This window comes from Schistocerca americana, chromosome 4 (genome assembly GCF_021461395.2).
Source record: "Schistocerca americana isolate TAMUIC-IGC-003095 chromosome 4, iqSchAmer2.1, whole genome shotgun sequence".
In the NCBI taxonomy this organism is placed as follows: Eukaryota; Metazoa; Arthropoda; class Insecta; order Orthoptera; family Acrididae; genus Schistocerca; species Schistocerca americana.
In genome coordinates this window covers 732,679,082-732,697,337 of record NC_060122.1, presented here as the reverse complement: position 1 = coordinate 732,697,337, position 18,256 = coordinate 732,679,082, and the positions used below count along the sequence as shown (strand labels likewise).

Sequence of the window (18,256 nt, the reverse complement as noted above, 5' to 3'; positions counted from 1 at the left end):
CGAGTCCCTGATCATTAAAGTATTTTGTTACTTCTGTTACACCACTAGTAGCAAGAGATTCTAACTCATTTGATTCCCTCCGATGGAATAAGATTGATGTGTCATCTGCATAGCTTACAATATGGGAGTCAATGGGTTGTGCAATGTCATTAATATATATAAGGAAGAGAAAGGATCCACGGATTGAGCCCTGTGGTACACAGGATAGATTAGACATTCTTAGCAATCTTACGATTACTTATTGTAATTAACTGTTATGTTATGTGTTTAAATAAATTGTAATTTCACGACATTTGGTGATCCTGGGTTTATATGAATCAATAATAATTTCTCTTAATTAATGGATTTTTAATGAAGAAAGCAGACTAAGACAAAATAAAGCTCTTCAGTATCCAATTTATTGTATATTCTTACTGTTTAAATACAAAAACAAAATAAATTAGGCATTTGGGCGGAGATAGAAGATCATATTTTAAATACAATAAAATGAATACTGGTGGCAGTCACATCTTCATTTAGTGGCTGGCAGTCAGTTCACAAGATGAGTACCACCTGCTAGAAAGAAGCAAGCAAAAGGAGTCTTAGTTTCACAGTGATCAAAAATATGACACAATAAATGCACGAAAAGTATCCAGAAATTTTATGATCTGTCAATGAAGCTATCAAAGGGCCTAGTAATTCACAATACAATCCTATAAATGTATGCACACATTATGTTCTTCCAATGTAATCTGTAAAAAATATGATTTTTCTTCAATGTATCAGCCTAAACACATCTTGATTACACATAGTGAACGTGAGAATCTTAAAAAGTTACACAATAATGTAGCTCATTGTGTTCAGAATGCACAACATATCACAGTGAAATTTGTTTTCACCTTTATGTGAACAGTCAAACTCTTTAACACTGCTAGACTTTTGTGTACATATACTGTTAATTATTGGATCAGATTATTGTCTCACAATAATGTAAGTTAAGATTGTATAACAGATAACTTGACAAAAATGAGAGCAATTACTTGTTAGTTTTGCATGTTCAAAAAAGGAAAATAGCTGTCTGTTTTGTACTAATCGTTCAAGTTAAGTAGCTGCTACATACACACTGTACATTTAGCAGAATAAACTTCATAGCTTCACTTCATGGTACCTGCAAAAATCTACAGGATGGTGTTGCAATGAATCAGTAAGTTCTTTTGCTGAAGATATGATATAAAGGCAGAAGTCTGTTCTATATGACACTTTTTAAAATATAATGCAAAATGCTTATCTTTATAACTTACTCACTGTATGTGTGCCTGTCAAATGGGAGTAACAGTTCAGAACCAAAGGTTAATTCCAAATTTTTTTTCTTATGAAAACAAAGCTTAAATAAGCTGTTAAATGTTACTGCTACTTGATCATATATTATTGTTAATAATAATCACCACTAATGGGTCTTGAAGAATATTGATTATATTACTTACTTTATAAATGTCTTTATCAATACTGATGGAAGAGGTTCCTTACTCTTCTCAGAAATTTTCTTCACTCTTTAGGGTCCTGTCCTGTTTCAGTTTGCAGAATTTTTCAATTACTGTTGGTACAGAAAATTCTCCATGTACAATATTGTCTCTGGTCCGAACATTCACAGTTCCTGATGTCTTCTCTTTTTCACCAACCACTGGAAAGAACAAATATATGTTTGCATTAGTTACAGAATCGCACATTACTGTATGAGTGCGTCTTCCATTATGGCACTGCCTTTAATTAAAACAATCATTTCTTTTACATTTTCCTCTATTTTTATGCAAAAATCAAGATTTTACAAATTTCTTTTATGGCACTAGCTGCCATGTTGATCTTCAGGCAGTAAATGTGCATAAAACAGTTGCTTATTTTAGTTAATTCTATGAAGGAAAATACGCAAATGAATTGTTGCAATATGCTCTAGTCAGGGGCACTGAATTGTCTGGCATGAATGTAGCGTAACAATGTCATATGGAGATAGGTGCTGTCCCTGTGTGACCATGCACTATGAAGTAAGAGGACATATTCAGAGTGCAAGAGTGCTCATTCAGAAAGCTGGTGAAGCAGAAGAAGCCTGCCAGCACCTCTGACAGAAACAAGAAGAGCAGAAATGAACTTATTGCCATCCAGTGGAGATACGATATTACACTGCCTATGTTATTCCAAAATTACGATGCAATTTTCCTTTGGACATGCATGCAAGTTGTAACAGGACATCATCCTTTAGCATTACTTTTCCTCAACAGTACTTATCGATAACTGTATTAGTTTTCGAATTTTGGAAAAGGAATTACTTTATAAAATATTTTAGTTTTGATGGTATAATCGATAAGTACTAGTTCTGGAGGTCCAGTAAAAATTATTTTTTTTAGAAACATTTGAAATTACGAATTACTGGCACACTTAAAATTTCTATTATTAATTATGCAATTCTGTACTGTTTACTGTGTTTTATTTCTGGTTCATTTACGAAATAATAATTGAAACTAATAATGTACAGAAACTAGTAGAAATTCATTTGTTAAGAAAACTTATAAACCCTGTGGAATAGTGTTATTTCCGCAGAACATGTGAGGCGTAAGCATGCCTCTGATGTGATCAGACGTCTTTTTGTGCGAACAATTTAATTTCGGTTTTGTTAATGTGAAAAATCACAATACTGTATGACATACTAAAATTTGAAAAATCAATTTACATAGATACAACAATCTTCAAATTTATTCAGTTCAAACCAACCATGAGGACCTGATGTGAGATTTTCAGTTTCAAGAATCAGACCCATAGACAAAAAGAACTGGAGGCATCTCAACATGAAAAGCTCTGTAAACTTGAAAGTTCGCTCTTCTCAAATCTTCACAAAAGACTTTGCTTATTAATTACTTGAACTGGACATTGTTTAATACGTAGATGGAATCAGGAAGAAGGGGGGAGATTACAAAATCCAAAGGAACATAGCACCATAATTTGGATAATACAGGTACTGCAATATCATATTTATCCACCAAAACCAGACAAGTGACTTTCAAGTAAAAATGTTCTTGCCTGTTTGGGAATATACATAATGAATAGGTTGTAGACACATGGCTGACAATATATGGAAGTTTGGGTCTGGCAGTGAGTCATGCTCTGATAGCCTTATGGTAACGCAACCGCTCGCAGTAAATGGGATATCCAGGTTCAACTCCTGGTCCGGCACAAATTTTCATTGTCGTCATTCCATTATACAGATGATGATTGTCCATATAGGAGATTGTGAATACATTTCATGTACCCAACGGCGATGCCCAGCTACTGTGACCTGTTATCTCTTCCAGAGATGAGTGCTGCTGCAGGAGGTGTGCTGATCGGTAGAGTCTTACAAATATCCCCCAAATAAGGCACTCAGTCTCAGAGGTACTCTGTTGTCCTCAGTTGCACACCAGTGTTCTGTGTACATAACCCTACCGCAGTGTGTAAGTGATGCCAACCACCACCATTTCCATTTGCTGGCTTTGATTAGAGACTACTGCTGTGCTTGATGGGGTAACCAGCTGCCAACAATGGACTCTGCCTCCAGTAGCAGTACCTGTTATAGGGATTGCAGGCAGATGAATTACTGCCTTCGCACTACTGGGTCTCCCTCTGGAAGACTACTTCCTGCTGGCAACCACTCTCTAAAGAGACACCTGCTCAAGCTCAGGATGGAGGCAGCCCAGCACCTCTGTCACTGCACATTCATTCCTGAAATGCTGATCACCACTGAGGGTGGACACAAGCCTTTGAAGTAGATCATGCTTGGAGCTATGGTTTGAGTATGTTCCTTCCCGGCATAGCATTCTATGCTGAAAAAGGGCCAGCAGCCTGGGTGATGTAGTCAAACATCAGCTGCGGCACACACCGCTACTCAGGCATACCTGCTGACTTTGGTTCACCGAACTCTGTGACTCACTACATCATCCTAGGGTCGGCAGCCTTCCCTACAGCAGTGACCGCACCTCTGTACCTAACACGAACAGAAGTCTAATTCAACCAGCGATGTCTTACTAGTGGTCAGTCACTTGATTCCAGTCACCACCACCACTCACAACCCACATCTTGGCAAAAGAGGTGGCGTTACTTGATGACCTTCACATAGCAGTTTCCTCTGAAACAATAGCGGTCACACCCCAGGCCTCAACTAACTGCATAACTAAAAGTAAAATAATAACAACAACAGTAGCACGAATAACAAAACAAGGTGCACAAAAATACAAGGAAACAGCTGCTATTGATACCAGCAGCATTATTGTAACATCTCCATGATTACTCTGCAGTTCACATTCAGGTTCTTCACAGTGTGTTCATAGAACACTCCATCAGTAAATTACACGATTTAGTTAGTATTCTACATTTTAATGAAAGAAATTATATGAGTTAATTAATTACCTGAAACTGATCCACGATAAAAGTGTTTCAATGAAACACAAACTTTAACATGTTTTCATTTGGTCACTTTTTTGTCTGCCTATCTGTATGGTAAAATTTTGCAACTGATTTTAAATTAACTTCCCGATGAACTAGAAACTAAAAATTTTAATTCAGAACTGGATCACAAGGCAATAGTAATCTGCTTTCTTGTCTGTTCGGTAGGAGTGGGGCTAGGAGGGTTGAAAACAATTGGCAATGCCTAACATCTTGGCTGTCCTGCAGGATCATTGTGCTGTGTGGGCAGTTTCAAATGCATTGCAGGTGGTATGCTAACCAGAGACAATATTTTTTAAATCAATCTAAAAAGTAGAAATTTAATTTCTCCTTGCGTCATACAGTTTCCTAGTCCCATACAGACAGTTTTGAAAATTTATGCTAGTGAATTTTTAAAGCCCTATGGCAGTATTAGTAAGATTTATAATCAAAAAGCAAGGGGCACATACAACAGACAATAGCTAGGAGATGAACTATACATGCATCAATTATGTAATGCACGCACCCACATTTTTCATTATAAACCTTACACGTATTGTCATAGCCTTGAAAATTTGAGCTTGTGAAGTTTTAATAACTATCTGTATGGGTGTTAGGGTGTTAGGAATGTGTATGGAGCTAGGAGAAATTCACGTATATAAAAACGTGTTATATTAAAAATTTACGAGGGTCATTCAATAATTAAAGACACAAATTGGTCTGGAGAAAAAGGTGTTTATTTTTACAAAATAATACTTTTTCTACTTTTCAAAATAATCCCCTTAAACATTTATGCACTTGTTCCAACAGGCTACAAGCTTTTTTATTCTGGCTGCAAAGAACTCTTTATCTTGATGTTTGAACCAATTTCCCACTTACTTTTTCACATCCTCGTTCTCCTGGAACCTCTTTACACATAATGCCTCCTTTAGTGTACCAAACAAATGGAAACCACTAGGTACTAAATCAGGACTGTCAGGGGGATGAGGCAGTATTTCCCAGCCCATTTTGTCAATGGTTTCACGGGTTAGTTGAGCAATATGAAGATGTGCGTTGTCTTGCTGAAGAGTCACACCTCTCCTCTGAGATCAACGTCATCTCTCTCTCATGGCTGGCTTCACCTTGTTTAAAAGCAAATCCGAGATTTAAAATAAAAAAAAAAAAACACTAACTGGACCTGCAGCATCAAAAATCACCACCAACATGACTTTTCCTGCTAATGCTTGGCTTTTGAATTTTTTCTTGACAGGTGAGTTGGTGTGCTTCCACTCCATGGTTTGTCTTTTTGATTCTGGATCACAATAGTGAACCCAAGTTTCATCATAAGTTAAAATTTTGTTGAGGAAGTGTTCACCTTCTCTTTCATAATGTTCCTTTAGCTCTGTGCACACTCTCAACCTTGTTTCCTTGTGTTGCCATGCCAACTCCTTTGGAACTCATCTTGCACATGTTTCACGGTACTTCAGCTTGTTACAGATAATGTTATCAACTGTACCAGTACTAACTTGAACTTTATCAACTATAATTTTTACAGTCACACAGCGGTCGGCACAAATAATGTGATCAATTTGACATTCAAGTGAGGGAGTTGAAACTGCAACTAGTCGGCCAGAACGGTGTTCGTCAGTCACTGAGTCGTGATCATTTTTGAACTGCTCTACCCACTTGTGAAAATTATCATGATTCATACAACCTTCACCATAAACTTTACACATTCTACAGTGTATATTCACGGGTTTCTCACCTTCAGCAAGTAAAAACAGAATAACAGAATGGATGTTTCAAGTGGACTCACCATCTTGAAATGTATTTTTGAGGTTATAAACAAAACAATGTTGATGCATCAGCTGATCAGGGCTTATCCCAGTGATGCCAACTGTAAGCCATAAAAGTACCAAACTTTCCCTACTAACAATTTTTTCCCCAGACTAATTTGCCTCTTTAATTATTGAATGACACTTGTATCTTTACATAAACAATTACTTTTATTTTGTTTTATAATATTTTGGATAATGTTATGTAAATTACATGGCCCTATCTTATTTTGTTAAAGGTCATTGGTTCCCATGATATCCAGTGGACAAAATTTTGGATGGTTGGTACTTCAGTAGCCATATGAATGTGCTTACATAATTTCTACAAATTGATCAGTTCGCCAACGGATAGCATGCCAACTCAAAAGAGCTTATTTAATTCTGAAAACTTTCATTTTTTCCACAATTTTCTCAGTTGGGAATATTTTTTATCCTTGGATACTGGAAATTAACACACACACACAAACTATTCAGAAAGACTTTTATGCAGCAAAGTTTTATATTAAGTTCACAAAATACAGCTGGGAGTAGCTTTTTTTAATTGTCTGATGATGAGTCAACAGATAAATATCACACAAGGAGCAGTAAAAAATAGCTCCTCTCTAAGAAAACATTTAGCCTAACGCATCACTAGTGCATAAGGGCAAAATTAAGAGACAGAGGACATACACAGTACACAGCAAAAGGTATAAATTTATGTGAAGGGAAGAATGGCAGAAAGCACACTTCCGATGAGAGTGGTGAGTATAAGGCTTCACTGTCTCTCTCCCCTCTCTCAAATTTACTGCATATGATGCTGCACTAACAATGCAAAATTTAATTTTGTTCCCATGCTTTGTGCATTTATTTGGCATATAAATAGATCATGAAACACATTTAAATAAGTAGCTCACGTGCTCGCTAATGTACTTACGTAAAATAATTTTTTCTTAATTTTGTCCTACAGTAAATACCACAAACTGAATTTTTTTCCTGTGTAACCAGTTTCAACATTATCTGTAGGAATATTGACACACTGAAAAGTAGAAACCTGAAAAGACCTAAAACAGTGTTATAATTCCCACTGAAAATTGTAGCCGAAACAGGTACACACTAAGGAGATGAAAGTCATGGGCTACCTTCTAATATCGTGTCAGACCTCCTCTTCCTCAACATAGTGCGTCAACTGAATGTGGCATGGACTCAAAAAGTTGCTGGAAGCCCCTCCAGGAATACTGAGCCATGCTGGCTTTACAGCCATCCATAACTGCGAAAGTGTTGCCAGTGCAGGAGTTTGTACACAAATGACCTCTAGATTATATCCCATCAATCTTTGAAGGAATTCATGTCGGACTATCTAGGTGGCCAAAATATTCACTCTAAATAACTAGAATGTTCTTCAAATCAACAGCGAACGATTTTGGCCTGGTGATAGGGTGCATTATCATCCATAAAAATTCAATTGTTGTTTGGGAACATGAATGGATAAATGGTCTCCAAGTAGCTGAACATAACCATTTCAAATCAATCATCAGTTCAGCTGGATCAGAGTACCCAGTCCATTCCATATACACACAGCCCACACCATTATGGAGCCACCACCCACTTGCACAGTGCCTTGCTTACAACTGGTGTCTACGGCTTTGTGGGGTCTGGATTCACACTCAAACCTTATAATCAGGTCTTACCAACAGAAATCGGCACTCAGCTGACCAGGGCATGATTTTCCAGTCATCTAGGTTCCGATATGGTCACAAGCCCAGGAGAGGCACTTCAGGCAATGATGTGATGTTAGCAAAGGCACTCATGTCGGTAATCTGCTGCCGTAGCCCATTAATGTCAAAACTTGTCCAAACGCCACTGCTTTCAGTAGTTAACTGAAGGCCAATGGCCACTGCGTTGTCTGTAGTGAAAGATAATGACTAAAATTTTGATATTCTTGGCACAAGCTAGACACTGCGTATCTCAGAATACTGAATTCCCCTACCATTCAAAATGGAATGTCCCATGCATCTAGCTCCAACTAGCATTCGTTTTGGTCTATTAATTCATGTAATGTGCCCATAATCAAGTGAGAAACCTTTTCACCTGAATCACCTTAATATAAATGACAGCTCTGCTAATGCACTGCCCGTACCTCATGTATGTGATGCTACAGCCATCTATATATGTGCATATTGCTATCCCATTACTTTTGTCACCTCAAGTCTACATCTATTAATTGAAGCAAAAAAGGAATTAATACAAACAAGTCACAGTTTCTGGGGAGAAGAGAGGAAAACAGTCTGCAGCATAAGGGTTGTCATGAAGTTTTAATTATCAGTTTGGGGTGGGAGATTTATACAATTAATCTTTTGTTTGTTTGCATGTGTGACCTCATATCCCCTAAAATCTCTGCACTACAGCATTATAGCACACTGCTAGAAGAGTCAAAACAAAATGGTGCAGGCCACCATACAGATGAGATAGGCTGCAGGATTGTTTTGCCTCTTCTAGGGGTTTCATACAATACTGCAGCCATGCAAGATGTGACCAAAAAGTAACACGATTTTTTTGATTTTGTAGGCTTTATACATTTAATTTTAAAAAATATGTTTTTACCTTATTGGCACACACATTCCTGATGTATATTTGCATTTTCAACTGTTTTGAATAGTTATCTTATTGTTGATAGTTGCAAAGGTTACACACATTTAAAAAAAAAAAAAAAAAAAAAAAAAAAAAAAAAAAAAAAAAAAAAAAAAAAAAAAAAAAACAAACAAACCACACACACCAGCCACAATATTCTCCAGACATGGGCCTCTGCCATTCTATTCTACTGAACACCATAACGAAAAGTGAGTTCCAGAAGTGGTTCCAAGATTGGAGAAAGTGTTGGCACAACTGTATAATATCTGAGGAGGATTACTTTGTAGGGGATAAAGTTGATGTTGATTAATAAATAAATATTATCTAAGAAAAATGAAAATTCCCATTACTTTTGATCATACACTGCACATACACAAACAAACATGACTCTTCTTTTTTCAGGATTATAGTATAAAACTTTATGACCACCCTCGAACAATTTCCACTTTGTCAATGGACTGGGCCATTTTTATTTGGCTTCTCTAATGGTATGCTACAGTTCTGTGGTATGGGATTTCAAGGTGTAGCAAGCTGGTAGTAATGTGCCTGTACACATACAAATTAATTGTGGAATTCTATTTCAATTGTAAAACAAATCTTTGCTTTTTTTAAACATTACTGTTATTACTTGAACCTTCAGGTCAGCTGGTTTTGGGGCTGGAATTTTTGAGTCTTTCTGGAACACATTACGATTGCATAATGGGGAGTGTTGATAATTTTCTGTTTAAGGAGATATGTGATTAAGTTTAGGGACCGATGTTCCATTGATGTTGAGGTCAAGAGAGATAAAGTACAAAATTGAATAACACACCAATGGGGGGGAAGAAAATTGAAAGCGTCCTTTTCAAGGTAAATGTCTGGCATTTGCCAAACTGGAATAAGGTAAACCAAGAAAAATCTGAACCTTGAAGGCCAGAAGGTGATTAGAGCACCACACCTCCTGAATTTCTTATTATCTGACACGGTCATTTCTGGGGATAAGCAGTCTACTGGGTTAAAGCTGTGGATTCAGAAAAATCCTCAATAGTCATGACTGCAAATATAATTTTATTGATTACTAGTCTCAGCATATCTAAAAGCCATCTTCAGATCATAACAAAATACACTGATTAGTGTACTGCTGCCAAATGGTGGGAGACAATTTTTGTTAGTGGGATCATTTGTTATACAGTCAAATGGAACAGTGATGTGAATTACCCACAATAAAAGTGCTCATGCAAAGGTCTTTGTTTGCCATAACACGGGCACTTCCTTCTCCAGTGAGGCTTGTGTCGCAAGCAACATACGATGTTTATGTTCACGTATGGAGGTTACATAGGACTAGTTTCTAGTGTGGAACAGGCATCTCATTCTACAGAGTCAATAACAGTCACTGCTTCTGATGTTACTTTAGAATAATAATGTGGCAAGTATGACCTCAGTGTCCGCATATGTAAACTTTCTGGTTCTGTTAGTGTGCATTACAAATCATGATCTTTTACTCTGGGATAATTTATATCACTGTTCCATTGGATTGTATAACAAACGATCTTGCTCCCCCCCCCCCCCCCCCCCCCCCCAACCATGTTATATGTTTGCTAGTTACTGTAGTTAGAGCCAACAACAAACTTCATGAGATGATAATTGTACTATGTGGCTGCTGTCACTGCACCCAGCTATCCACGGGGAAAAGATTTGGGTTTAATATACGGGGTGTTTATAAATGAATATCGGGGTTTTAATGCTTTATAATATTTATTATTAAACTCGCAGTTATAAATGATATGTCAAATGAAAGAGCAACTCAAACAGTTGTGTTTGGCACCAGTGCACATGCGCAGCGTGCAATGTTTAAGCTGCAATCCACTAGACAGCGGTAGTAGCGAATATGGCGACTAGTGAACAGAAAGCGTTTTGTGTTTTGCAGTTTGCAAAGACCGAATCTGTAGTTACTGTGCAACGTGCGTTCCGGCTGAAGTTCGGTTGTGATCCTCCAAGTGATAACAACATTCGTAGATGGTATCATCAATTTGAAGATACCGGCTGCCTTTGTAAAGGGAAGAGCACAGGACGACCAAAAGTTAGTGAAGAGACTGTTGAGAGAGTGAGAGAGTCATTTACTCATAGCCCAAAGAAATCAGTCCGGAAGGCTAGTCGTGAATTACAAGTTCCCATGTCGACTGTTTGGAAAGTTTTAAGAAAACGTGTACAACTATGTCCTTACCGTTTACTGTTATTACAGGCTCTAACGCTGGCACACCATGGATTACATGCCAACTTCGCAAACAAAATGTTGTTTCATGATGACGAAGATTTTCTGCATCATGTTGTCTTCAGTGATGAATTGACCTTTCACCTTAGTGGACATGTTAACACTCACAATGTGCGCATCTGGGGCTCAGAAAATCCTCACGAGGTGGTACAAATGCAACGAGATTCCCCTAAAGTGACTGTTTTTTGTGTCGTATCCTGGCGGAAAGTTTCTGGGCCTTTCTTTTTTGGTGAACCTACTGTAACTGGCACCTTGTAACCTTGACACTCTAGAGCAATGGCTCTTCCCTCAGTTGGAAGATGAGCCAGAGAACTTCATTTTCGAGCAAGACAGTGCGCCACCTCACTGGCATAGTAAAGTACGCGACTGGTTGAACTTCACTGTACCCAAGCGCTGGATAGGCCACAAGGGGCCCAATGACAGGGCTTGCTTTGCATGGCCTCCACGTTCACCCGACCTAACGCCATGCAATTTTTTCCTTTGGGGCTTCATCAAGGGTTGTGTGTACGTACCTCTGCTACCAGCAGACCTTCCTGAATTAAGAAATTGGGAAGAACTCGGCTATAGACTTTGTGTGTGCCGTGTGACAAATGGGTGCTCACATTGAACATCTGTAAGGTTCTTGGTAAAACTGTTTGAGTTGCTCTTTCATTTGACATATCATTTATAACTGTATGTTTAATATAATAAATATTATAAAGCATTAAAACCGTGATATTCATTTAAAAACACCCTGTATGATTGTCCATGAGGTTACAACTCTAACAGCTGTCTGAAGACCTGAAGACATCCCTACAAGAGATACAAGGATGCACCTTACACAGTATTCTTATTGTAAAGATGCCCTGCAGTGGTGTGTGAGGAGGTAGTTTAAGGGCACAGTGAGCAGTGTCTTGCTTTACTACCCTGTAGGCTTTTTACTTGATGTGCTTCTGATAAGAAATTGTGCTTTGTCTTTCATAAAATGGGGTTTGCATCAATCAAGAATTTCAACTAGCAATAACAGAATATTGTGCACTAGATACTTACATACATGATTTTATACAATTGTAAGAAATACAAATCCACCATTCATTTGAACATGTGTGGTAACCAATATACAGGTATTTAATTTCATTATGTAAATAATTAATGAGTAAATGAGACCACCCATCACACAGTAGAGGCATTGACTGTTTTCACTGAAAAGCTAAAGTGAATAGTTGGAGACCACAACATTTATCCATGTTCATGACCTTCACATAGTTCAGCACTCCTGCCTCAGTAAGATATTTGACATCCATTCACTCATCCTCCTGGTCAGCCTCACTAACTGCACTTTAATTCATAGCTAGTGCTACTTAAATATTTATTATTGTGGTCTTGGTAGCCCTTCCCCTCACCCACTTTCTCTGAACTGTATTTGTGAGCACTTACAGAATAATGTATTTCCTGAGTTTCTGAAAGATATAAATTCTTGTTTGCAGTAATCCTGCAGAACTGTTTCAGATAGGCTTCTAGATTTCCTTTATTTGATTATGTAAGGCCAACATCTGGCATACATTGGGAAAATATCAGAGGCAGGACAATACGGTAAACTAATAATGAACAGAGGGATTTTTTCATCTCCATCTTTGTAGTACAATAATCTGCATCTGATGGGATTTAAAGTAGTCTGCTTTTCTTTTCTTTAAGTCATCAATACCCATTGTCTAGTATGCTAAAGCCATCATTCAATGAACTGATACCTGATACGCTTTCCCTACCACTTACAAATCTTGTCAATAGAGCTACCACGGGAATTCACTGAGAAATTTCACCACAACGATAGTATTCTAATGACTTAACATCTTTAAAATAAATTTTTTAGGCAATTAGTGAGGCAGTGCAGTGGGCAAGGCAATGTGAGAAGTGGGGCTCAAATTACCATAATTAAGGCAATCCTGATTTAGGTTTCATCATTTTCCTCGATTGCTTTACAAGGTGGCCACAAGTTTCTCTATTTTAAATTCCCTGATATTTCCCTGATTTCCAGAGAAGTTTCAGCATTTTGAGATCTCAAAAATATGTAAGGACTTCTGTACCCCCCCCCCCCCCCCCCCCGTGTGAGCAAAAATCTAACATCAACATCTTTTCTACTGAACTGTGTTTACATACAGAAAGCAAACAAAATGGTAAATGTGTTTCATTAAGACTACTGTTGTTATTTTATTTCAATAAAACGAAACACATCTGGTGACAAAAATTTACATTTCCTTGGCATCACAAGGCAGACTTATAATACTTTCACTGTTTTTAGAAGTGGTGTAGAATGCAGTAAAAAGTCAACCAAAAGTTTTGTTTTCTCTCTTTTCACTAAATATCACAGCCATGGCACAACTATTATATTTCCATTTACATGTGGCCATGTTCATTTTTGACTGCATTCCATATTTTTGCCTTTTTAATGATATCACATTATGGGAAAAAAGTGTACAATTTTTGGGCCAACTGAACCCCTTGGTACCGGACACTGGCTTCATCCTGTGACGTAATGTATTGTGTCGCATGACATCATATGCGTGCAAACAGAAAGAGAACAGAACACTGACAATTTTTTTGCATATATATTATTTTTTGGAATGTATGTTGTGATGACAGACTGATACAAGTATGTATTGTAGCCCAAAGTGTAAGTTACAATGAAAGGTGACAAGCTAACTGTGAAATGGCAAAGCCAACTAATGTGAATATGAAATATTACTTGTGGTGATGACAAAGTGATCTGTAGCACTGCCCAAAGTCTAGGTTAGGTGGAAAGGTCACAGTTTGGTTGACAGTTTACAAAGTGGTATCTAAGGTTTCAGTTAATCACAATTTTTCGAAGACAAAGCTTTACAATGGATGTGAATAAGCTGTTACAATCAAATACAATTACTTCTAGTTTCAATAGAAGTATACTCACCCATAATAAAGTTATACTGGGACAATTGCGCATTTCTTATTTTCTTATTCATTGTATCACCTGGATCTACGTCCACATCACACAGGAAGCCTGAATTATAAATCTCTTTCTGCACCTTTAAATAAAAGGATATGATTAATGTGGCAGCAACATTTCCCCAAATCCATATAAGAACTACATACAATAAATTTTTTGGTGGCACTGTTATTAGCATTAGACAACAATAAGAAAAAGGTAACACTGACATTCATAATGAACAGGCATCACAATACATGTAGTGCACAAGCCTCTAAGGTGCAGTACTATATGTCAACAGACGCAAACCTAATTACGATACCATAAAAAACAAGGAAGGGAAGATATGTGCGACCATACATTTCAATGTCTATTGTCATTTCCAATAACATTTTGTAAAACTTAACAGTGCTTACCAACATACCATCTCTGACACTTCTCCTTTCATCCTAGTCCTCACTACAAGTGGATACCTCTCACCCTGGGGTCTTGAGTGCCTTCTTTCTTAACCTTCTCCATCTCACCCTTCTCGAGGAAGGAACCGTTAGTTCACAAAGTTACACAGTGTGTCACTTACATTTTTATACAAGCCTATTCTACACTTCCCCACCTCAAAGTAATTACTGGTCACCAATTCTGTTCTATAATTTATTAGTAGTCTGATTGAATTTTCCTTTGATACATTTAAACAGACTGAATGTGTTGTAATGTTATATAATTTGCACAAACATTTTGACCATTTTTAACAATGGCCAGAACACTGGTCTATATAACAACAAGATGATGCAGTCACATACATGGTGATGTTTACTGAAGAAAGAAAACTTAGTAGAGGTGAAGAGGTGTGGAGAGAGAGAGAGAGAGAGAGAGAGAGAGAGAGAGAGAGAGAGAGAGAGAGGGAGGGAGGGAGGGAGGGAGGGAGGGAGGGAGGGAGGGAGAGAGAGAGAGAGAGAGAGAGAGAGAGAGAGAGAGAGAGAGAGAGAGAGAGAGAGAGCAATCAGGAAGCAAGACGTAATGAGTTGGACGGTCCTCGCTAAATTTCTCTTTATTCATTGTATAATTGTATTTCCTTTGGCCTTTCGACTCATTTGCTGGACAAAAGAAAACCTGCTCTTTCTTCGGTCAAATGTTTGTATGTAACAAAAAACAAATGTTTGTGTGTAACAAAAACATGACTCCCTATAAACTGCACAATAGATTTTTGTCCAAATTTTCACAGCCAAACAAAGAGTGAGAAATATCAAATGGGGTAACAAACTGACAAGTGTGAGATCTAGTTCTGCAGAAAAAAATATTTAATTGCTTGAAAAATATCTGGATAATTAGGAAAAACTTAAAGAGCTATTTGAAGGAAAATAGACTATGGATTCGTGTCTGAATTTTCATAGCCAATCAAAGGAGGGGAAAATGGACAAATGGGGCACCAAATAGATTACAGTGAGGTGTAGTTTTGCAGGAAAAGATTTAACTGTGCAAACGAAATCATGATATCTAAGAAAAGTTTAGTGATTTGAGAAAGAATTGAAATGTTTCATGAACTGCTGTTGCTACCTATGTAAATGAAGTGCTAAAATGTTCAGCTCTTCAAAGCCTAGGCATTTTGCACTTGAAAAGTTACATCGAAGTGATATTTAACCATCAAAATTGCTTCCTTCGAACCGCATACTGAATTCAGCGTATTTTGAGGGGAGAGGGGGGGAACCACATTAGGAAAGCAATTCTGTAAATGTCTCTATGGTAATGTCTCAGTGTTGTTGCAGTTCTATATATGACTACTGTTTCTCCTGCAGCTGTTATCATTTCAAAATTGAAAACTGGTGACAGCACTGCTAACTATCATGGGTCTTCTTACACTGACTTGACTATAGAATGTCTGAAGCACCACCTGAGGTGTGTAAGTGTGGTCGACCATCAAATATGCGAAGTAAACATGGATGATCTTTCAAGAACACTGAAGGCAGAGAAGCATGTGAGAAGGACCAAGAATGGAAAAAATCATCCAGGAGCAAGGAATGACCTGAAATAGTAGCGAGAAAATTCTTTGCATGCACTGACGCTTACTTGACCAGTCTTGTCGTGTTTGCAGTCGTCAAATGTTTGCAGGTCCTTTTGTGTGGGTGCAGATAACAAAAGGATTTGTCAGTTGCAGAAAACTATCCTCTTGCACTTATTGATTTGACATCAGAGAGTGAGTAGCAGCTGCTTCACATTCATCCAACAAATGCACAGTGCAGTTCATGGAACCAGCAGGGGCTTGAAGAACTGGCTGGAAAAGCTTTTAAAGTTTGCCCCATCAATATTTACTCTGAAAAGTCAGAGGATACTGGAAAGCCAGTGCTGTAAAACCATCATAAACAACAAACCAATGAATGTGACGAAATCAGTATTGTAGTTGGCACCCAAGGTGGTGGTTGTGGTGGTGGTATGTATAGGGCACTCAGCGAAAGATCATCAGTACCTGTAGTCAGTTCAAAGAGTGCAACTGTGGTTATCGGTTGTTAGAAGCATGCAACAGAACATACATTTTAAAATGGAATCTACAGTGATCTTGGGACTCTCTCACTCACACTTTCACATAAAACATCAAAATAAAATATATACACTATAACCACACAATATCTACAATAGTGGAAAAAGGAACTGTGCTTGCACAATCAATTGGAAAATAAATGCTGATGCAACCACCTAGAAACACATTAAACCCTTCTACCAACAACACTATTGAGAAGACCAGACATCACACAGAAGTTTAAAACACGAACCACATCTGATTCATTACCACCTAAAATAGAGGGAAGGTCAACTGGTTAAAGGGTTATGGGCCTCATGGCTTGGTCTAAAACACTTTCAGTTACAACATGGCATACAGAAACCTGTATATCACAAGCATTTCATACCTGTAGGTCTTCCTTCCGAAGGAGGAATTCATGTGTCAGAGGACAGTGCCCTGTTGAAGAGGCATTATAAGTAATTGCTCCCATTGCAGTGGCCTGAATGAGGAATTCTATGGTCATGTTATTGGTCTCCTGGGCCTCAGCTTGTTGCTCCCCAACCCTAAGCACTCCACTTCACACAAAAGCATGATGATGTGTCTCAATAGCAAGGTAACTAACTACATGGACAGGGGCAGCAAATTCAGAAACTGTAACTTCCAAACAGGTATCCTCAGCTGCTGTATCTGCTGCTTCATTACCCTGAATACCCAGCAGAATGACACATCCTTTCCCTGCCTATGTAAGTGGAAAAGGGTATCGTGAATCAACTGAAGATACTTCTCGGCTAGATACACAAGGTCAATAGTGTGAAGGGCACTTAGGGAGTTGGTGCAGATGAGGAATTTGGTATCAGGAAGGCACTGCCAGCACCTGAGTTATGTGGAGGGTAACATTTCAGTTACTGCCAGTCTCATCAATGGCACATTAGGTGAAATTGTCAAGATTCACTGCACGCATCAAGCTCAGCTTTATGAAGGTTAACAAGCTCTGGAAGTTCTCATTTGCTTCGACGATCCTTTCAACATTTCAACTAATGATAAACATCTTTATGCAATTCAAACTATAGTTGTTTATTATGATGGCAAATGAAAGACAAAAATCAAGGGACTTCAACTGCCTTTGACCCTGAGCTGGGTGATAATTGCTCACAAGTAGCAAGGACTCACTTTGCCTTCGGGTGCGGTCTACTGGGGCAGATGAATATTCAATATTGGTCAAGTACAGATGATGTTGAGCAGATTTCGATCTTTGGACTCCGATATTGATGAAGGCAGAAGTTGTTGAAGAGTATGCGCATTTGAGAGGCCTTCCACTGTTTGATGCAAAGCAGCACTTTACAATGGAAAGATTTCCTACAACTATGATTGAGCTGCTCTTTGACTATGACAACAGTGAGAATGAAGACCAACGATAACAAGAATGAATATGTTATCACACTTCCACTTTTCATTACATGAGAAATAGTGAATTTCTTTCCTCATGTTGAAAAAATAAAACAAATATCAAATCACAGCATAAATTGAAACTTCTCTGCTTTCTCTTTACCTGCACACTCTGAATAACAATGGAAAACCAACTGATTTTTAAATATATTTTATTTATATGTGGTGCCTGTTCTTTCAGACACCACATATATATAATTAAGGCGAGATGACCAATAATCTCTTAAGTGCAGATGCACGCCAGGCTCAATCTCTTATAGGAATCGGTGAAATACTGCAGTAAT

The 18,256-nt window shown here is 37.9% G+C and overlaps 1 protein-coding gene across 5 annotated transcripts in view; it reads right to left on the bottom strand.

Moving 5' to 3' along the window:
- Window positions 1–376: 376 nt before the first annotated feature.
- The window catches only part of LOC124612518 (threonine--tRNA ligase 1, cytoplasmic), a 145,734-nt gene continuing 127,854 nt past the window's right edge, over window positions 377–18,256 (bottom strand). For 4 of the 5 annotated variants that reach the window (XM_047140776.1, XM_047140772.1, XM_047140773.1 and 1 more), the window contains 3 exons: window positions 14,021–14,135; window positions 1,464–1,660; window positions 377–555 (listed from right to left, as the gene is read on the bottom strand). In XM_047140776.1, the coding sequence (XP_046996732.1) occupies window positions 1,512–1,660; window positions 14,021–14,135 (264 nt within the window). In that variant the 3' untranslated portion in view covers window positions 377–555; window positions 1,464–1,511. The remainder of the gene's footprint in view (window positions 556–1,463; window positions 1,661–14,020; window positions 14,136–18,256) is intronic. The other variant, XM_047140774.1, reaches the window with a different exon arrangement.